Source organism: Aphelocoma coerulescens (assembly GCF_041296385.1).
Source record: "Aphelocoma coerulescens isolate FSJ_1873_10779 chromosome Z unlocalized genomic scaffold, UR_Acoe_1.0 ChrZ, whole genome shotgun sequence".
Taxonomy (NCBI): Eukaryota; Metazoa; Chordata; class Aves; order Passeriformes; family Corvidae; genus Aphelocoma; species Aphelocoma coerulescens.
The window spans coordinates 8,067,166-8,089,822 of record NW_027184085.1 but is presented as its reverse complement, the minus strand read 5'-3'; the positions used below and the strand labels follow the sequence as shown (position 1 = coordinate 8,089,822).

Sequence of the window (22,657 nt, the reverse complement as noted above, 5' to 3'; positions counted from 1 at the left end):
AGCACATTGAATCTTAATAGTTGGACCTGGTGCTGTCAAGATTAGTGTAGTGGCACTTTTCTATAGTGCAAACAGGAATGATACAGTTTTGTTTCGAAAAGCAAATATGTTTGCTTAAATTTAGTGGCTAGGTATTGCACTGCTGTGTGTGGGTGCTGTGGGGCTTAATGGACACTTTGCTCACAGTGACTTCCAAGACTCAACACACGGACACCTCACTTTAGTTTTCTTGGAGCACTGTATTATTAACTGCCGTATCAGGCAGTGTAAAACCAGTCTGCTGATCTGAAATGGGAGCCTTTGTTAGAGATTATCTACAGTGTTTGGGTAGCTGGAGAAGAAGGGTGGCATGTTTATGAATGCAAAATATACACTTAAAGCTGAGTGCCAGCAAATGCTCACATGCTACTTTGAATGCAGGTTTTTTGTGCACCTGGCATGCCAAGCGCAAACCCTCTTAACAAAGAGGAGAAAAAATACTGAAGGCAGCACAAACATAGGAGGTGTTCCTCTGCTATCATCTAGCAGCTATAGATTCACTTTTTTGTAATGTGGTATTACTTTTTTTTTAGCTGCGCCTGTTCAGTATGTTGAGTTCAGTAGATTTTTACAGGAAAAATACAGGTTGGTGACTGTCATTCACATTACCTTTCATTTGAGACCACTTGTTTTATTCAGTAGAATATGGCAATCATAGCTATACATAATTTCTACAGAAAGTAGTGCTTTGTTTCTTGCTTGAAAAATGGTCGGCTTACCTTAGGAGTTATCTACTGTATTTATCTTAGGTAGTGACAGAGACAGTTGTTGTACTGTTACATGGCATTTTGTAATAACTGATATTGGGTTATTTGTGTTACAGATTTTAACAAAGGATTATGTGATTTAAATAGAAAAAATTATACACTTCAGTAGAATCTACTAATATATTTTAAAATCTTTACCCGTTTTCATTCTCCCTGATAAATTCTTACAGAATCTTGGAAAGAACAGTTCCTTAATCACTAGTAATGTACTTCACATAGTCCTGTAATTTGATGTAATTGTTCTTAAAAACAACATTTCTGTTGCCCCAATATTCTATCTGAGCTTATTTATAATACATCCTCCTCATTTTGCTGACAAAAGCAAGTGCTTATACCATCGATAGACCTGAAACCCAAAGCCAGGCTTTATTCAGATGAGACCCGTGTATCAACAATGCAGAGTGGTGACTGAATTCCAGGTTTAGGTTATATACCCTAGTGAGGGTGTCAGCTGGGTCACTGATGGAATCACAGAATTGTTTAGGTTGGAAACCACCTCTGAGTCCAATCATTAACCCAGCACTGCCAAGCCCACCACTAAAGCTCTGTGTGTCTCTTAAATACCTCCAGGGCTGGTGACTCTGCCACTGCCTGTGCCAGAGCTTGGCAATGCTTTCAGTGAACAAATTTTTCCTAATAAATTTTGCTGACCATGCCCAAAGAACAACTACACTGGTGAAGAGTATGTGCCCTTGGTGCTCTTTAAGGTGTTTCTGTGTATGGTAGCCTCTGCTTCATCTTTAAAAATCTTTACAAATATTTTAATCTCTGTATTTCTCCTCTGGTTGCTACTTTCGGTCATTCTCCTTGGTTTCCTTCAGAGTCCCCACTTAGGTCAGCACAATGGACTAGTTCTGAATCAGTGTGTTCCTTCCACTGTTTCTACCCCACCAAAAGAAACCCCTGAGCTGAAAATCCAGATTAGAGAAATTTCCTCAAGATATAACTGAGAATGATTTTACTTAATTGTCTCTTTTTTTTGTATTCAAACATATTTCAGCTAAAAGCTACAAACCCAGGTGCTATGAACTGAACTCCTAATGCTGTTAACATCTCTAGCAATTTTGCTCTGCAATGTATTTTGCTGGGACCCCAATTTTTGCCCCTCAGAATGCAGGACATCTCAAGGTAATGATTTTGGGCTGTTTCTTAAACATGTTCGTACATGCAGTAAAATCTGTCAGGACCTTGCCTGTGCTGAGATTGTAAAGATTTGCCCAGTTACTAGTTCATCCCTTGCAGTACAAAGCCCTTTGTGCTGGAGTCAGTCTGTAACTGTGCTTCCTCTGCCAGCCCTGTGAGTTAGAACTGCAAAGCACACAAGTTGCATTTAAGAACAATTTGCAGAGATCATAATGCTGCCTGCATAAAACTGGTGCACTGTTTGTCTGTTCGTAGGAAGTTTTAAGGACTGGATGTTTGTTTAAGCTCTGCGCTGAATCCCTGAGCAAAAATTACTGGGGTTGCAGTAAAGACTTTGTAGACCTCCACACGTGTCTCCCTCTTTAAATCCTTCTAAAGATTATTAAAACCATTTTTAGTATCTGCTTTTTTCACAAGAGTTTCACATCAGATCAAGTCTTATTAACTGCTTATGTTGCAAGGAGCAGTCTGAGTTTGTTTAAGCCTCAGTTAAAGGAACTTGTATCTTTAAATACGGCACAGCAAGCCTGGAAGAGCTCCATGGAGGAGAAAGCACAGCTGTTCCATCATGGTCCGTCATGGTTTCCATGTATCCCATAGGCAATATCTTTCTTAAACTCATCTTGTAAAACCACCTGATTCCTTATGCTTGTGTGTCTTTAGACTCACAGTAGTAGGTGGGTCTTTGGAATATTTCTTTTCTCTACTTTTCCACTTCACCTAGCCTGCATCTTACAGATCTGTCATGCCATGTACCAGTCTCTTCTGAGCCCTCATACGTGTAAAAGCCAGTCCATTTTCCCTGTAACATCTACCATACAGCTGTATTTTCAATTAAGGCTTTAGCAGAAAGCCCACAAATTACTAAAAAATTTGTTGACTAGTTTCTGACTCCCAATAGTTAATTTTTCTTTGGGGGTTAGACCCTGCAAAGTACTGAGTAGCCAGCAAAGGTATGTTGGAACTCAGTCTTCTGCCTAACATGACCTCCCTCCTTCTAAAGGAATAAAAAAATCCCACTCATATTCAATGACATTAATGAGAACTTTCCCCCCTGCAAACATATTGTAACTGTGAAATAACATTAAAGTTTCTCTGCCTTGTTATGAAGTCTTTAAATGTCAATGCCATTTCTGAGACCATCAGGGCAGACTTAATGGTGGCCAAGGTCAACAAATGCTAACTGGTACCTCTCTTTTAGGGCCTTCAGGGACTCTTAATAGAGTCTCAGCCATGAAGTTAATTTGCAATGTGGACCTTTATTCTTAAACCTGATGATTATTTTGTAACATATTCATTCATGTACTTAGATTTCTTAACATTCTCTTGTCTCTTCAGTCGGTAAACTGCTAAAATAAAGGTATTTTCATACATTTCATCTTTTGAGTTTCCTTTTTTTCTGGTGTGTTCTTTTTGACTACTATTTATGGGCTTCAGAAGGACAGGTGTTTGCTTTTTGCAGACCACCCTACACTGCCAGCCCAGATAGGATGCTCTAAGAATGCCTGTAGGTCTGAGAACTTCTGCTGTCCCTGGGGACTGGGAAACCCTCCACCTTGAAAGCCTCTTCCTGTAGGTGCCCTAAATGCTCTATAACCAGAAGCAGGTGATGTGCGAAATGAGAGACTGCATCATCCTTTTCTGTATTGTCTAATTTAGATTAAAAGGGCTCTGTAGCCTTTATTTCTCTAGAAAATATTGCCAACAAGGATGGCATGCTACAAATAATAAATAACAAAACTCCATCTTTTTGGCAGCATGTTGCATTTCTGCTCAGTTGCCCTGCCAGCCCCCTATGACTTTAAAATATTTAGTGTCCTGCACTTTTCACCCAGTTCAAACACCAGACTTTCCTCAGACATTTAGCACTGACATTAATGCAAATGCCTCCAACTCACTGGGCCCTTTGGGGCAAAACATGACATCCTTGACTTTCAATCACATGGCAGAGAGGATATATTTGTATGCACGAAACTGGAAATAATAAAATATCAGTATTCAGGTGCTAATCCACATTAATTTACATTCTGTGAAGTCTATAAGAAACTTGTAATTGGTTGTCTTGAAGGGCAGCTGAGTATATTTGGTATTTTGTTTATTTATTAAAAAAAGAATCTAAATTATACATGTAAATGCTGCATAGATTTGTATTTTATCTCTCTTCTAATCATTGCTGGACGCTTGCTTGCATCCCTAAATTCGAGTATTTTGGGTCTGGCTGGCTGGCTGGCAGTCTATGTGCACAATACCTATCTCTTGTAAGCATTGCCAGAGGGCAAATAATACTTTTTTTTTTTCTTCAGTGGAGTCCAAATTTCCCTGCTAAACCACTTAGACTGCAGTGGTTTTGCTATCTTTAACAAATCTGGCTTCCATAATTAAAAAGCCCCATATCTTTGTGGAAGGTCCCAAAGGCTGGAGGAGCTTAAATTCAGTTTGTTATTGAAATTAATGCACAGTTCTAGCAAAAGAAATGCATGTGCCTGATACACTGCTGTTGTGATGTGCATAAAAGCTCAAATACTTAGCTGCCTAGATGAACCTTAGTGCAAAGATACTCCAGGATGTAACTAGGATTGTGATGTCTATTACATAATATCCATGACCATAACAAAACCACTAGAATTTGCTTGTACTGGGTTGACAAATGTGAATTACAGTTGCTTGCTTTTTTCAGAGTTTTATCAGACTATAATCACTTGCCCAGCTTAATTGAAAAATCACTTACGTTTACAGCTGTATTTAAACATGTTTTGTATTTAAATGACAGCTTTTGATGTACAACCATTTTTTACAGAAAGTAGTTGGGTTTTTATCTGTGTTTCTGTAAAGATATTTCAAAAACTCTCATCAAATTTCCAGCGGTAAGTAATATCCCATTCAGTGCAAGGTGAAATGTTTTACATCAAATCTCCTGCTGTGTAATAGCCAATCAAAGAGTATTTATAGTGGCTGAATGGATTTTTTGGCTCGGTATTCAAAATTAAACATTTTCAAACCTTAACATTTAATGTTTTTTGCCACTCTTCAAGTTGATTTTATGTAACCCTAGATGCTCACAACTACTTGATACTCTGAAGTGACTCATTTTATGCTGAGGATCCTGCAGACAGCAGTTTTACATTTACTATACTTGTGTAAATGGAATGAAACATAAATTTGATAGCAGATTTGTGTCTGTGTTCTGGTAAACATTTTGTTTGGTTTAGCTGTATGTCCGTCAAGATGGACTAGCAGCTCTGTTTCAAAAAGAGCACGTTTACCAAGGGAAATTGGTGAACAAAGATGAATTTTAGTGATTTACAGGAAATTGTTTCTCCTATTGCAGGTATCGAGTAAGAAGAGCTTGTGCCAACAGCCTTCTTTGGGGCTGGACAGCTCCTTCTTGGGTGTTGGGGGACCTTGGACTCTTCATAAGAACAGTGGAACACTGAAGGCTGGAAGCCCAGCCCGTGTCGTGTTGTCTCAGCCTTGCAGGAATAACCACGATTACAGGACTGAAATGCGTTACAACCATCAGGAGCATCTGAAGGAGTATCCAATGGAAAATGATTTGCACAGAAAGTGCAACAACGTGATTTCCCCGGCCAAGCAGAGGAGCCCTCACCATGTAAAGCAAGCTCAGGAGATGGACCAGAGAGCAAGTGAATTTCAGAACACATGCCCTCAGCAAGTGAGACATGGCTGTGCCTGGCGGCATGTGGGGAGCTCAGGGAGCATGGAAGAGAGCTGCTGTGTCAGCCAGGTACTTAGAAAACACTCTGGGACAGTTCACAAAACCTGTGATCATTCCAGGCACTGTCGAGGTTCTGGGCTGAATCACATCACAGACTCGGGGCCTAAGGAAACAGAGTTGGCTAGAAGGCTGTATGAAGAAAGAAGGCAGAAGCTGCTTCTGCAAAAATTGGAGCTGGAAATTGAAAAGGAACGACTCCAACATTTACTAACTAAGCAAGAAGCAAAACTGCTCCTAAAACAACAGCAACTGCACCAGTCCCGTATGGATTATAACAGGTGATTTTGAGACTTACAATTTAAAAAAAAATCTAAAATTTCTAATGAGCACATGGGCAATAATTGATTTAAGTGGTGGAATAGAACCAAGGCAACAATAGATAGAGTTAAACAAGACAGGCAAGGCTTGTGGCACAATTTCTAGCAATGATTCAGAGGAGAGGAGACTTTTTAGTATGTTAGTGTATACTGTTGGGAAGCAGCACGACAGCTGTGGAAAGCAGCAGAGGAAAACAGTATGTGGTAGAAAGAAAGGCAGAAGAAAAGCACTGCTAAAAGACTAGGTAGGAAAAGAGAAGCAGTAGAAGAAAATGAGAGGTTGATCTTAGTGCAGGCACTTGAAAGGAATACAGACATTTGTCAAGAGGCCAGCGTGAGCGTGGATGACATAGATGTGGCATTCTCCCTTCTTTCCTTGGAAAGGTCGGTTTTGAAGTGTTGCACCTCCTAGGTTGGGACTGGGAGGAGTGTGTTTTACAGGAAAGATGGAGATCATTACGTATATATATATATACACCCACCCACCTACGCACACATATGTATGTGTGTATATATATTTTTTTACATATGGAATATATGTTTTTCCCCCATACATTTAAGGAAGAGGAAGGGAGCACTGTGTAGCAAGGACATTTGCTTTCCAGGGACGTTAGTGAAAAGGGAGAATGGTAAGACTGAGGCACAATACGTGCTTACAATTTGAAGGGAAATGGAGCAGCCATAGAAATGTGAGATGTGGCTTGAGAGGCCTGTGAGTTTGTTGCAGAAGGTAATGCTTTTCTGACAATGTAAATGGAGTCTTTGAGAAAGAGGGAACAACTGTTTTTTTGGTATGATGTTACTAAGGTGAGAGAAACAGTGAATGGGAGCAGGTTAAATTAGCCACTGTAACTCAGTTGAGTAGTAGCATTTCAGCATTAGAAAGATAAAACGATAGGGAAAAATCTGCAGTCTTTTAGAAGAGGCGGTAGGAGAGTTTCACAGGGATGGATATTTCTATACTGTTTTAATATGGCAGCTACTGACAGCATCCCATGAGGGTGTGCCTTAGATGACCCACTTCCTACATCGTGTACTGTAACTGCCATGGAGGAATACATCACTTTCCCTTCTTGATTTCAGCCCCTCAGTTACTTTTCAAACTGTAAAAGAGAGTACTGTAATCTAGGTGGTATTTTGTTTGTCTTCTTGGATTGTTGTTTACATTGAAGAGAATGTGTTTATATGGCTTTAAAAGTGCCTGTCTTAAGAGGGAATCACAACTCTGTGTGTTGAAAATGGCTGAGGTCTCTAACAAAGGATTATGACTTCAGGTGAGAATTAAGTAGGAACAGATGGATCTTAATCATCAAATACCTTAATTCTATGCATGCATCCCTCTAATGAAAAACAAGTAGATATGAAGGACACACAAACTAAGTTTTTTGGCAGATTTTTTTTTCTAATGGAAATTTTTCAGGTTTGAAAGCGTAAGTCCAGAAAAAAATGCACCTCAAATACCTGTAACGATGTGGTTGTTAGTATCGTTGTATCTATTTTAGCTATTTTTATTTCTGAAAAAAAATTTATGATTTACAGAGCTTTAGTTATCTAAAAAGAATTCTATGAAAAAAATCATGTATGATCAATCTGAGGACTTTTTGTGATCTCTTTTCAGAGGTGCATGTGAAGTCAGATTTGCCATATTCTCTCTGAGAAAACAACTAGAATATAATGTGTTTCTCTTAAAAATATTTTGGTATCTTTAGAATTAAATGTTTGATATCTAGAGGTAAATCTGTTAGGCATCACAGTTCTGTTTCAGTTCCAGATATATAATTCACTTTTGCACTTGGTAACAGGGTAATTTTATATACTGCTAACAATAAAAATTTGTTTAGCTAAGCTCAAATACCCTTTGCTTCATTGTCAGGAGATTCTAACAGAGTTAGAACATCATGACAGTATAAAAAACAATACCAAAAAAATCCTTTTCCAGCTAGTGTTTATTTTTGTCTGTCCTTCTGCCTGTGTGGAGTGCTGGTTAAGGTCCATTGTCATTGAATGACAAATAAGAGGTTTGACCATTTGCAATTATTGGCTATTAACTTTTCTAATCTTTTAGCAAAAGTGTGAATTGATCCCTTTTTATTTTTGCTACACTGCATCATAACTGCTTTTAATTTTCCGCATTTCCCTATTTAGCCTTATGTGACCATAGTACGTACAGTTTGCAGTTTCTCTCTATGTGAAATAGTTGCTCAGCTATCAAAAATTGTGTTTATGTGCAGGCCAAGGGGTAGTTCAGTGGCTCCTCCTGGTTCAAGCCTCACTGGAGCAGGCCAGTAACAGCAAAGCTTGGAAACAGGAATTTTAGTCAAATGAAAACAAAATACCTCTATCTAGACTTTTCTGTCTTTGTTGGAGAGAAGGGAGAAGGTGGAGTGATCTGTTGAAAATGGAGCATCATTTGTGGGCCCATAGTTTGAGGACACATAACCATCTTAAACAAATTCTCTTCTATGTATATTACTCATGGTGCCTTTGAGCTCCGGTGCTGTAATCTGTGGATGAAACTTTTCTGTTTCCCACTGATAACCCTTAGAAGCAAAGACACTGGGCCTAAACCAGCCTTCCAATACAAAAGTGTATTTGAAAGTGTGAAGACAATTGTGAAAGCTTCTGCATTTAACGTGTGTAAGTGCCCCATTTGTAGACAACTTACATCACCTTTGAGTGTCAAGTTCCTGGTGTGATGATTTGACCAGCTGCAGAACCAATTAACTCGTCTTTTTCCAGGATTAGAGGCCATGTACCTGGCTCAGAAGATGTGCCCATTGCTGAAGCACCCGGAGAACTTGCTCTGATGATGAACGGCAGCAGCATGGGGTTAAGGTAATTTCTCTCTTCACTTCTAAGTGCTTCACAGGGTCGGTATATCTTCTTGACAGTGTGCTGTTGCCTGCCAAGTGTATTTGTTCATGTGTTTGTTTCAGATTAAGAGCTTTTTTCTGCAGGAAGGGTAAAATTCATTGACTGCTGTGTTTTATGAGTCAACTCAATAGTTATGCTGACCTGTTATTACTCAAAGTTTAGCGGCTGACTTCCTGAAGAGGCTTCAGGGTTTGTGTGCCACCTCTTAGCCCAGTGCAAAATGGAGTTTTCACAAAATGTTAGTTTTAGTTCTTTGTTCTAGGTGCTGCTTGTTACTTTTTAAATTAAGATTAGGATGTCTCTTTAGTCTTTAGGTGGACTTGATATAAATAATACATTATCCTTTAAGTCTCAGATAGATCTTCCATGGTTGGTGACAGTTACTTGTTTTTTAAATACCTCTGCATTGCACCTCTGCTTCAGTGTGATCAGAGCAAACCACCACTGAAATAACTGGAAGCAGTCAAGCCAATATTTAGCTCTTTATCTCCATCCTGCTTGCTATTTAAAACTTCAATCAGTACACTATTGTACTTTCCTTCTGTCCTACCCTGTCTCATTCAAGTTAACACTGGAAGGAGATTCAGGCTTATTAGAAAAGCAACAAATAAAAACTGTGGATTTGGCAGAGTTTTCTCCTTTTCTCAGAAAGTGACAGCTTCTTGTTCTGTGCTGTAACTATAGGTGTTCTTTTGACCAAAGAATGGTGGGCAAGATGAGCTGCTGTGCTTTCAATGACTCGTTCTTTAGAGACAAGACAATACCTCAAAATAATAAACTTTTTTGTTCTGAGAATACTGGAAGAACTGATAATTCTTTTATAAACCAAAGTTCCAATACTTTCTTTTTTCTTACTTTTTAACTTTGTTGTACTAATTTTATTTTTCTTTTTGAGATCCTTTTTCACTAAAAGAGGATAAGTCTTTTTTTCTCCAGAATAACCGGAGTTGTTAGTTTCCTTGGAATACTTCACTGCTAACCAGGTGCTTGGCTGCTGTGAATTACTGGCATATCTTTATTGTATTCTGATGCTTTTTTCTTTCATTTTCATAAAAACTGAAGTGATCAAAGTATTATCACTGTAACAAAAAAGATGGAGAGTCATGACATGTTTAAGATGGAGTAGCATTAAGCCCCTTGGAGGAAAAATGTAACCTAGAACATCTGTAGGGCTTCTTGGCAATAGTTTACCAAAAACGTGCAAATATCTACATATCCTAACAGGGAAAATGAGGAAAACCTGTGCTGTTAACAAAATGAGAGTCCCAGACTTCAAAAGGTTCCCCACCCTCTCTTCATTCCCCTGGTTTAATTTACTGTAATTTTTCAAAGTTATTTTGTGTTTGAGCAGTCTCAAGGTGCCATGCCAGCTGGTTACAAAGTTTGGCAGCAAAACACTTGGAAGTTTTTCTTCCTATATGCCATCTTCAGTTTCGCAAAGGTTACCAGATGAATGGTCCCTAAATAATTTACTCTAATGTAGGGCTTTAAGAGGCTGTGGAAGACAAGTCCATTTGTCTCTTTTATGCATTTGAATATGTAAGTGATGTTTTCTTCAGTACAGAGAGGGAGAGTGTGTAAGTGTGTGGCTGGGTCTTAGAAAAGAGAAAGAGCTGGTAGACATATATCCTTTTTTTAACTGTCTCTTTTGGTGGTTTTTTTTTTCCCTGCCTTTTATTTTTTGGTTTGTTTTATTTTTTGGTTTGTTGTTTTTTTGTTTGTTTGTTTGTTTTCCCATGGTGTGGGGCTTTGTTTCCTTTTCCTTCTTATTTTTTTTTTTTCCTTGTGATGGTGGTGTCTGCTTTTAAATTGACCTATCAAACAGTTCTTGTTACGGCAAATGCCCGCAGAGTGCTAATGGAAAATCAGCCCTTGGACTTCCAGTTCATACATGAGAGCTCTTCTAGCAAATCTTACAGCATAGAACTTGGTTTCAGTCTTCAAATAAGCAAAACATAGCTTAAAAATATCCTGGTATTTTAAATGAATTGGTGAAATACCTTTAAAATATGAAATTTGCTGTAGTGAGAAGTAAAATAAATAATATAATCAAGAACTGAAAAACATTGTTTTTTATATAATTAACAGCTCATTTTGAGTTAATTATCTACAATTACAAAAATCTAATTGCAATTTATCCTCTACTATCTGTGGGAAGAATTGTAGACAAGGGAATGTGCATCACTGCCAGGCATAAATGCTGTAGGATGGGTACAAATAATAGAGGAACCCTTAATGAAAAAAAAAGCAAATAGGAGCATGCAGCTGTGCCAGACTATTGAAAGGTAATTGTAGTCAGAAATGAGGTATGCAGTTTAAAAGGCATCTTGTCATCTCCTGTAGGGATTATTTTTTTCCCTCATTGAAGAAAGCAAAAAAGATTCCACAAGCAAATACAGTACAGAGTTTGATTTCTGATACAGATTTTCCTCACAGTCTGTTAGTGAAAATGAAAACTTCGATCTCAGGGGCTACTACAAATTATAGCCAGATTTTCAAAGGGCTGCCTGTTTCGTTTTCTCTTCTACGTGGGATATTAAGGTATTTTTGTTGTCCTTGTCAGCAAGCATTGTCCGTTTCAGCCTATTTGGTATGAATTTGCAGTGTTGGATTTGTCCTTTCCCTCACGTTGAGAAGAAATGTGCCTGTCCCTTTGCCTACTTGCAGCTGGGCCAGCATGTGGGACCTGAACCACCTTCAGATGCAGGATCTCCATTTCTCTAAGGTGCAGCAGTCAGAGCAGGTTTTATTGAGGACGGTTTTCAGTAGCTTGGAGTGCTCCTTAGTGAGCCCACAGCCAATTTGCAGCTATGGAGATGGTAGCTTGTGCAATTAATGGCAAGTTGTCTGTATAATTTCTTTTCAAGTCTGCCCCAGTGTGCAAGATGCTTTAAAATATTCAAAATAAAAACATAACCTGATGCATTTGTTTAGCATAAAACAGCCTTTTACAAAGTGCTTTCCATCTCCCAGACGCAGATGCTTGATACATGCTCAAGTACCCACTCCATGCGTATTCAGTAGGATCAATACACCCAGCACCTGCTTTTGTGTGTGCTCCTGACATCTGCATCTGGGAAAGGAATTTTAAAACTCTTTCCTCCTTCATTTAATCTTAACTTTGGATCTGAATGGCATGGAAATAAGCTGTATTTAATGGCATCAGCTAGAGGAGACACAGTTTTCTACTTTGCAAGCACCCCTCTCCAGAGTGCTGCTGTGTGCCTAAATCTTAACATTTGAGGTTCCCTGTTTTTCTGAGTCTTAGGTTTCCTATATGGCTCTGCCAGTGTGGCTTTTTACTGCCTTCTTTCTAACGGGCATCTTTTCCTCAGATTTCACACGATTCTGCCACTGAGCCTCTACACAAACCCGTGCAAAGCGTTCTAAATAGGAATTGTTGGATACAGCAGCTATCAGTTGTGTTTACAGTTATCTGCAGGCACTCTTTCAATGTGTGCTACCTGGTGAAAGGATTCTTTCCTGGTGTATTAAAGATTTGCAGGTGGAATTTGCCACCTTTAATTTCGTTGAAGGCTCTTTATGTTTGTGTGCCTCATTCTACATCACCCGTGTGTATTTTTGCCAGTTTGTATTTTTAGTTACTTGAAAATATCAAACACAGGATTCAGCAGTGCTTCCCCTGTACTTGGATGCTTATTGCTATGGTGATAGTTCCAGGAGGGAGTGCTGTCAGGGGTCTTTTAAAAGATTTTTATGTTTATGGTGTAACTATTTTTATTATCTAGTGAGAGAAGGTGACAATTATCTGTTGCTCCTTGTTTAATGCTTTGTTATGAACTCTTTTCTGAGGCTTGTTAGACATGCAGGCATCTTTCTGTGGTGATGTGCAAGCACACTTACGTGCTTTTGTCCAAATATTCAATGCAATTAAACAGACCTGCAGAGGAACGCAGACTCGCAGCTCCCCCTGCTGTCCCAGGCATATCCAGGTTTGTTCACACAGTTCCTCCCTCCAAATAATTTAAATATAAAATAAAAATCTTATGCAATTGCACAGCTCTGCCACTTCTGACCTGACTTTTGCTGGCCCCATTACTCCTGTCTTTGAGGAGAAGAGAATTGAAAAACAATGGTAGCACCATTTGTTTCCTATAAGGAGTTTTCTTCTCAGTTCTTCATTCCAGTGTGTCACCTCCCAGGTCCTGAGGTGTGTCCAGGACCTGAGCCTCTGAGAGAGAAGCTGTCACCAGAGCTGCAACTGGCTCATTGTCCAAGACTCCCAGGCTTCGAGTCATCTCTGAGTTGTCCTTGGTCTCTCTAGGTGTGTCTGTAAAGGACTTGACCAACTTTTAGGAACATACTGAATAGTTTGTTGGGATTTTTTATTTTTTTTCTATTTGCTGTTTTGGCAGACTGGCACATTAAATTGGGATGAAATCAACTGTGGTTGCAAATGGCCCATAAAATCTGTGTATCTGGAAGCTGCTTACCCACCTGTTAGTGCCTCTTTTAACAACCAAGTTACTTTCTTGTTCCAGATAATTTTACATGGAAGTTTGTATCATTTTTAGATAGGATATTTGTGGAGCGAACGCTTGTTTGGCCGGTAAAAAAAAAAGTACTTGCAGATCTGCCAATAGTGCACACGCTGAATTAGGTGCAGATATGAGTTTTTCTTTCTCTCGTGGTGGTGTCTGGCTATATATAGGCACAGCATCCTTCCAACAGATGGCTGCTGGAGTCTGCTGTGACGTATGGGAGAGTACAGTCAGACACACATTTTTGCTTCATTAGTGCCACGTGCAGACTCTGAAGGTAGTAGGATTTTGCACAGGGTGAAGGTTTTTGTTCTGATGTAGTTACTAAAAGCATAAAGGGGAGTGTGTGGCAATTTTTTACATATACCTATGCATGCATTTAATGTTGGGGTTTTTTTGTTAGGGTAGGCAGTGATCCTTATCGGACTGGAGAGAGAGGAGTTCATTTCTGCTGACCTGGTTCCTTCACTAATCTAATTTTCAGGTTTACTTTCGACTGCAACAGTGATTTCAAGCTGCCTATCTAACATTTACCTGAATTATGCTGATTCTGTTCTCATGATCACGTCTGCTGCACACAGCAGTATTACATCATTCCCATTGCAGTCCAAAGTAACCTTGAGCAGGAAGCCTACTGAGAGGCTGGAGGTATAAGATGTAAGCAGGAAATGCCATAAGTAGTTTCTGTAGGCAGATACCCTCACCCTGTAGGTGAGGTCTTCAAAAAGCACGGACACTCAGGTGTTAGAAACACTGCTAAGCTTAGGAGGGCAGTTGGTGAAAACAGGCTTGTCAAAACACAAGTGCTTTGGTATTTTCACAAAACTTGCATTTCCTGCCAGTGTTCTGCATGGGTTTGGTTCGGTAATATCCCACACCAAAACTAAAAATGCTTGGAGAATTTTTTATTTGGGTTGAAATATTGAAATGCATGCATCTCCTGAAGGAGTTTGTTCCTTGCCAACACTTGCAGACAGTGAGAGACATTTTTGCTAGTCATTTGCAGATGCCTCCTTTATGGGAGAATGTAGACACTGTTAATTTACTGCCTGAATTGAATTTTGAAAACCTGAATTCTATTTTTATAAATTGGAGTGGATTACTTTTTCAGACAGACCATTTTGTTGCTCTTTATTTTTATGTGTAATCTTGGATGAAGAGAATATTATGTTTAACCTAGACATTCATATGTCCCAGAAACTTATCAGTTGGAAAAGTTAAGAAAAACCTTACAAAACAAAATGTTCTGGAAAGGGTTTTAAATCAGGAAATTTTAAACCCACCCGCACAACTTTCATGCCATTTAAAAGCTTATATCAGAACTGATGGGGCAGGACTAAGAACAAAAGCTATTGGTATTACAAAGTTATGCAAGAAATCCTCTGTACCCTGCTGTTTTGCCCATGATCACAACTGCATTAAGCTAAAACCCACTCCACCACCCCTCCTGTGACCTTGGCTGCACTTCAGCACACAGAGAATTGAAGCAAAAGGCAAACTTTAGTAAATATTAGGTTCTCCCACTTGGAGATTTGCAGACTATATATAAAGATAACAGCACACATGCTCTCACTCACTTCCCAGCTCTTGCTCTCTCTGAAGTGGACTTTGTATATTTGCCACTGAATTATTCTGACATAAAACTTCCCAGACCATACTGATGTATAGAGTTGAACTCCGTGGCTTTGCACGGGTGCTGAGGCTTTGCAAAACTACCCATTATATTTTTAAAAGTGCTAATTTTTGAGAGCCACACAGAGAAAATTTTAGATTCAGCCCAGCTGATTTGTTCTTCACACTGCTCCTGCGGTGAAGAGGATTGATTTTTGTGTTTCTTTTGATATTTGGCTTCATTTCCTCTGGTACTCAGTGCTTCAGGCCTTAATCCTTTAACCTTGAATGCGAGCATCAATGCTTCAGGAGGGATCAGGCCTTTTGATGGAGAGAGGACGTCTTTTGTTGTACCGAATGGTTGGGAGTAGTATAAGGCAAGACAGATCTCCAGACAGTATATATTTCACTGTTGTGTTAGAAGACTATAAACAGAGGGTGGGTTTAGTGGGGATTATAAATAATCTGGAGGAAGGTGGGGTATTAGAAGCAATGGAAGAGAGTTAATGACTTTTTCTTTAACATTTGACCAATAACCAGTCTATCATGACAGATGTGTACTGGGTTGCCAAATGCTATAGTCTGATTTGGGTAATGGTTCAAAGCTCAGCGTGTCATGGAAATGGCACTGTGGTCCCTGATGGAACAGGGGAAAAAAAGCTTTTGAGCTTCTCAAAGGGCAGTATTTGTGGAAGCAGATGCTTGCTTGCCCTACCCAGCATAAAGAACAGTTCTGCGGGCAGCCGGGAGAGTTCGTACTGCTGGATTTTTATAGGATCATTAATTATATGTTATAAGGCAGCTAAGCATGGCATTCCTAACTCGATGAATTCCATTATGAATGGCCTTTTCATATTCCTCATCTCATTATATTAAATGCATGTGACCTGAAGTTTAGCTAAAGTTATTGTTCGGGTTAACTTTCATTTAGTGGTTGCCCTAGTTTTAGAAACGGTATGATCTTTAGATTTTATGGAAAGTCAGGTTTTTTTATGCATGTTTTTGCAGCACTATTTTAGATAATTTCATTTGAAACTAGGTAGGAACCTCTGTGAGGTGGCAGGGAAGGGATTTAGTCACTCCTTGATTTGACTGGAGATTTCTGTACCCACTGGATGACAACATCCTGTTACACGGATTTGGCTATCATCTCTCTGCCAATAACTCTTAAACCCTCTGCTCTGTTCTGTCTAGTCTTGCATATCTGACTGCCTCCCTGACACATAATCCCAGTTGTTTTGCCTTCAGATCATTCCTAATCTGGCTGAAACAGAACTCCTTACTTTTTTATACTGAATCTCTCTTCACTTCTGATTTTGATAATGCCACATCCTCCCTGCCACTCAGACTCATAACCTTGGGGTCACTCTTCTTCTCTGCACTCATCTGGGCTACTGACAGCTATTGCAGCTTCCTTCTCCCTCACAGCCAAAATATCCTTTTGGTGTGTCAACAGCTAAAACAGCACCCCTTGCTCTAGTCCTTCTTCTTGCACCTTGACTACTCTGAAGTCTTCTTTCACTGCTCAGTATTCATGCACCTACTTCAAAATAAATTTTCCAAATGGATGTCTTAGCTGCTTATTCAGATCTTGTCTCCTTTGCTTCTCTTAAACTCACCTTCAGGTTCCTGTTGTCTGTGAAAAGCTGTTTCTTATTTTATTTTCTCTGCCACCATCTCTTCTTTACTCCTTCTGTTATGTGGCACTCAGAGTTTTGTTGTGTGGGATTAACTTTCGGCCATGTGCTCCTACTACATTCCCTAATTCTTTCTGTCTTTTGGAACCACTGGGTCATGTCATGGTGATTTCTGCCTCCATCTCTCTGTTCTGACAATGTCTTTCTTGTTTTGCATTTATCAGTTTGAGCTTTTTTTTTTCTTTTTTCTTTTTTTTTGGCCTAAGCTTTTTTAGAGTGTTTTCTTCCCCTTCCTACCCTCAATCCTAATTTGGTGAGTTTCAAACTAATGTGTTTCTTCATGCTAATCACAAAGATGGTCTCTACCTGGTAAATACACCTAAGATCTACACTGTGCTCAAAAGATTTCATTGATGACCTGGGGAGAAAAGCATTAGAACCCAACCGCAGTGACAAGTCATCAGCTCTTCTTTGTAGAAACATTTTCATGGGGCTTCTAGCATGCACAAGAGTTTGAAACAAAGCAATTTGCAGTGTCTTCAGTCTTCTGTCAATAGTGCCAGGCTTCACCTCTTTGTATAACTACATGCCCTTCTGTTTGATCAATGCATAGTTAATCCTTCTTTTCTTTTTAATTCTGTGTTCCCTTAATCTCCATTTACATCTTTGCATCCTTTTTGAGCAAACAATGTCTCTGAGAGATAGTTTAAGTTTATATACCAGCTGTGGACTCAGTAAGGCTGAGGTGGTTTGGCAGCACAAATAATGCAAACCCCTGAATCCACATCATGGTGTCAGAATGGCACTTGTGGCATCTGCTCTGGACAGGCGTTTACACCAGGTTGTAACAAACTTATGCAAAGGTAGACTTTCCTGCCCAAAAATCAATAGTGGTAGCTCTAAGATGGCAAAAATCACTTATATCTGGACTAAAAGGGTTTCCAGAGGCTGGGAACTGGCAGACCAGAGCCCAAAGCTTCACAGCAAACAGCCTTGTGCCAGGATCTCTTCCCTTTGTTCTTTCTCTTGATGCTGGACATCAGAGCAATGCCAATACATATCTCAGTGGTATGTGCCTTTTAGTGAGGCAGTGGTTTCTGTCTGGTTTCAATTCTATTCTATCTGAATATTTTCTAAATACGAGTGCAAAAACATCTTAAATCTGTTCCATAAACATCCTGGTTGAGTCAATATTTGGTGGTGCTGTCAAATTCACATAAAATATATGCACTGAAAGGAAATCTTTAGTGTGTTGGTTTTTCTGTGGGGCCCAGGCCATGGGTTTTATAGTTGTATGCCATTATTTAGGCATCTAAGTCTATATTGCTCTTGCAATAAATACTTGATTTTTCAGTCACTAGCCATCAAGCATGCTCTGTGAAATACGTAACTTCAGTGAATTTAAGGCAACTGAAGTGGCTAAAATTGTTATTTTAAATCTTTACCAACAGCTATCTTGTCAAATCTGCATCTGTTGGGCATGGTAATCTACTAATCAAAGTAAAGTCCAAAGTCTCAACTTCTCTATTTACTTCATTTCAGGCTAAAGGATTTTTTTTAAAGCAGATCAATAAACAATCTCAGTGTTTTCATTTTACTAAGCAATATAATATGGATGAGTACTAGTGTAGTGGTAAATCATTAATATACTCTTTAATCATAGAGTGACCATGTCCCACAGATGTGATTTAATCATGGAGAAATGGCCAATGAAGTGTGAAGATGCGTCATGAAGGGTGTTTCTAACTGATATGGGATAGTGTATGACACCATTTTAAAAGATGCTGTAGTATGAGAGTATTTGGGATGCCATGTACATTTGTAGTTACAGACATGGCAAAATTCTAACAAGATTGGTTTTATCATTATAAAGCAAAAATCAAAACCTATGTCAGGTTTGTTTTTGGCAGAGGAGCCAAATGGCTTTTTGGAATAAGAAAAGCACTGCAGCTTCCAGATTCACTTGTCCCAAGATTTGTAAGACTTTGACACTAACAGATCTATAACCCTGAAAACCTGTAGTAACCTGGCTTAACATGCGTAATTTGATCATCCTGTGATACAGATAAAGGTGATTAGAATAAGAGGACAGAAATTTAATGGAAAGAGATGGGTCCTGCAAGGGTGCTGCTGTGTTGTTTTCAGTGGTAATAGTTCCTGGTTAGAGAAATCAGATTCTGCAGCCTCAGAAGAATAGACAGTATAAAAATTCTAATTGTGTTTGTTATGGAATTTGATTCATTTATGGAAGTCTTTCCCTGGGACATGTTCCCTGATATCAGGGGAGCTGTCAGTGACCCAGAAAGTCACCTCAGGATCCTTAGGTGATTTTGCCTAGTTTAGTGGTTATCAATTTTCATTGCTGTTGGTGTGAGAAGAAACTTTGTTCCTTCATTTCCTCACTTAGAAACCAGGAATGAAAATTTATCCTACTGGTATCTTGAGTTTTGAAACTTAGCATCAATCAAGTGTAACTTTTTCAAGGAACAGAAGCAACAGTAGTTGTTACATCTTTTTTAACTGTTCTGATCCTCCAAAACTGCAGATTTTCTGTGCATGTATAACTCTTAATCCCCGCACAAAAAAAAAAGTGCAATCTTAAATAGCTGTTGCTCTAATTAGGAATTTCTTCAGAAATGAAAACCCTGTGAGCATCTACTATTCAGCTCTCATTGTGTCCCACCTCTGCTGTATAGTCACTTACCCTTAGCAATTGATTGCTCCATGATGTGATCCATGATCAGAAAAAGGGCTTTTGCAATTGCTGCTCATTCATTGAAAGCTGCTCTTATCAACACCTATCAGCCTGTCTGGAAACTTCTATAGAGGAGAGAGTGCTTGTGTACTGATAGTCTTAGCAAAGGAAAACATGAGGTGGTTACCTGCACACCCAGACCCACCTCTGCCACGGCCTGTTTTGAAATGCAGCCCATCTACTGTGAAGCCTTTTGTTCTGGACGAGCCAAGTTGAGAAGAGATGATGTGTTGTTCTTCTATCACAGCCAAATTGCAATCCAATTTGGGGCATGTTTGTTCAGGAGATAGCTTGCATATGGCATTTCGATGGGTATCTTGTGATTGGGGCTGGCTCTCAGCCAAATGCTAGTGATGCTGGATAAGGCACTAAGACTGGCATTCACTTTGCTGAAGAGCATGTGATTCTCCTTCTGAAGGAGAGAGTGATGCTGCCTGATGTACCAAAGAAGTTTAGATTTAGTTCAAAAACTTTGTCCTAAACAGGGTTTTGCATCATTCCTCGTGGTGCTTTGACTGGTGTCAGCCAGGCAGGCTTTTCAGGTATACGGACACTGTTTGGAAGGATTGTTTTTGTACCTGTGACTTGACATTTACATGACTTCTTTTGTGGAGGCTGACAGCAGAGTTTGCTGGAACGACAGCTGCTCTGCTTTGCTCTATAAGAAAGGCCAAACACACAGTCAGAGCATTTTGCCCTGCTAAAGCTTGCCCAGTCTGTTTCCTGTGGCCATTTCTCTGTGACTGTCTGAAAACCTTTATGCTATAATTTTCTTTGAATTCAGAAAAGAGATAGAAAAGTAATCACAGCTATAATTTTGCTGTTTTTTGGGAAAACTCAGATATGTTTGAAAGGTGCTGGTAGGGAGTTGAAATGTAGTGAACTTAAACCAGAGGAAGGAGAGGGCTTCAAAGGGAAGGCATGAATATAATTCTAGGTTAAATTTAGCTTAATACTTGTTACAAATGGACCTCTAACCATGTATATTAAGTGAAGTCCTGACTTTACTGAAGATAAAGACCGTGTTCTGACTGATTCAGTGGGGCTAGGGTTTCACCTATGACTGGTATGATCTAATAGGTCATTGCTAATTAAGAGTATACGTGGCCTCAATTCCTGCTGGTGGAATTAAATATCTGAGCACCAGCCACTGAGGGAATGGGGAAGGAACTGGTCTCTGAAAGAGTGGTCTGGGGAAGCTGTGCTATGGATTGCTGTACCCTGGTACAGCTTCAGATACAGAAAAAATTTTAGCGTAGGTACTGGTATAGCTCCTCCAAGATGACAGAAAAGTAGACCAAATGCAGTAGCTTCAAGAGATAGAGCTCAACAGGGGTGGAAAAAAACCAAAAAACAACAGAGAAACCTGATACAGCCATGGGCATTACTGGATTCAAGGGCATTGAGCTTGAAGAGTGCTGTAAGAGATGAAATCACTGCATGACAGCTCAGCAATATGTTGTCTGCATAATAACATGTAGATTGTAGGCAATCACTGTCTATTTTCTGTGATGAAAAATCCTTTTATTACAAGCAGATTTGATAATATTTGTATTTCAGTTCCAGAACTCTCACTGACTGTTGAAGTGTTTCCCTACCTGTCCCTGCCTTCTTCCCTTTTGCCTAAAAAATGTGTGAGGGAGATGGACATGGTCCTGAAGACAGTGGGAGGAGAGGAGGTGCTGGGAAACCTTGACTGCACCTTTTCAGTGGTTAAAGTGGTCTTTTCAGAAAGATGGGGACAGACTTTAGAACAAGGTCTGAAGCGATAGGACAAGTGGTCATGCTTTTCAATTTAATGGACAGATTCGAGTTAGATATGATGAAGAAATGTTTCACTGTGAGAGTGGTGAAACACTTGGTACTGGTTGCCCAGAATGGTCGTGGATGCCCCATCTCTGGAGACATTCAAGGTCACTTTGGATAGGCTCTGAACAGTCTGTTGTAGTTGAAGATGTCCCTGCGCATTGCAAGGGGATTGGAGCAGGTGACCTTTAAAAGGTCCCTTCTAACCAAAACTATTCTCCGATTCTGTGGTCTCAAATGCACATGCTTTCTAGAAAGGAAAGCAGCTGCTCCGTATTGACATTCACTGGATACTAGCAGTGCCATTAACATATGCTGATGCATCTAACATAAGCCTCAAAATGCCAGGTTTCGTAATTGGCCCGTGAAATCTCACTCTGGGCTTGAATATGGTCTGCAATGTCTGTATTAGAATAGGACTTTTCCTGCTTCTTAAAGGGAAGAAAAAATGCTAAGCCTTTTTCTTTTTCTCTAGTGCTCTAGTTTCAGTTTGATAGGCTTTAGATTTTTTAAGAGTGTGGTTTTAAGGTTGTTGATCAGCTGGTGTGAACAGATTGGTTTTCTGGGGAGGAAAGGAAGGGTGATGGCATCCAGGGATGAGAGGTTGCCCTGAAGTTCACACTGTGCTTCTCCTCCTCACCTGCAGCTCTCTTACCTCCCTTCCAGCCCTGCTCAGCTGCCCTGTGGATTTGTACATCCTGCACAAAGCAGTAGCAAGTAGACCAATCTCCCTTCTCTTTCCCATGTGCTGCTCTGCTGGCTCATACATTCTGATGTGTTTCTCCTCAGCTCCACTTGAGGCGACCAGAAAAGTTGTGGTTGTTCAGTAGACCACTGCTATTTATTTTCAGATCCATGCATCCAAAGCCTACAGTGCTTCTTTTCTCCCTCCAAATATTTTTTTTTCTTTTCTATGCAGACAAACAACCTCCCAAGCAGCCCCGCTTTGGAACGGGTGGTTTTCAAAAGTGCTGTTTGATAACAAGCTTGATGTGAACTGATATAAATTTGGACCCCTGCTGGAAAGAAGATCCTGACATCTTATCCTTTGTCCCAGCGCTTGTAGTGCTGCTGCTTTATACTGAGCTGACTCTGGAAGCTGATCTGGCTCGAAAAAGCTCCCAGCCAAAGTGGCAGGGGAGGAAGCAATTTTCAGCCTGTTTGTCAAACTGTATCTGAAATGGCAATTTGGGTTCCAGCTACAAAAACGTATTGCTTGGGTTGTCTACTTATCACCAGTTTTGCATCATTAAGTGTTATGCATTCTTGGCCTGATATAATTGCAGCAGATTGCACACATGAACTGTTAATTATTTTATTTTTAAAACAGAAATTACAGAACAGGAAAATAACATTCCAACATGTTTGCTTTTGGAGCTAACCTACCACGGCAATCTGTTAGTTTGATAATGGTTAAACTCGCAAGCCCTTGCCTCAGCAGAGTGCAGTAGGGTACCATTAAGGCAGCCA

At 39.7% G+C, this 22,657-nt stretch overlaps 1 protein-coding gene across 2 annotated transcripts in view; it reads left to right on the top strand.

Annotated features, from left to right (window-relative positions):
• Positions 1-22,657, top strand: part of KIAA1328 (KIAA1328 ortholog) — a 171,789-nt gene that overhangs the window by 108,515 nt on the left and 40,617 nt on the right. For both annotated transcript variants that reach the window (XM_069001894.1, XM_069001893.1), the window contains exons 7-8: positions 5,278-5,963; positions 8,742-8,837. In XM_069001894.1, the coding sequence (XP_068857995.1) occupies positions 5,278-5,963; positions 8,742-8,837 (782 nt within the window). The remainder of the gene's footprint in view (positions 1-5,277; positions 5,964-8,741; positions 8,838-22,657) is intronic.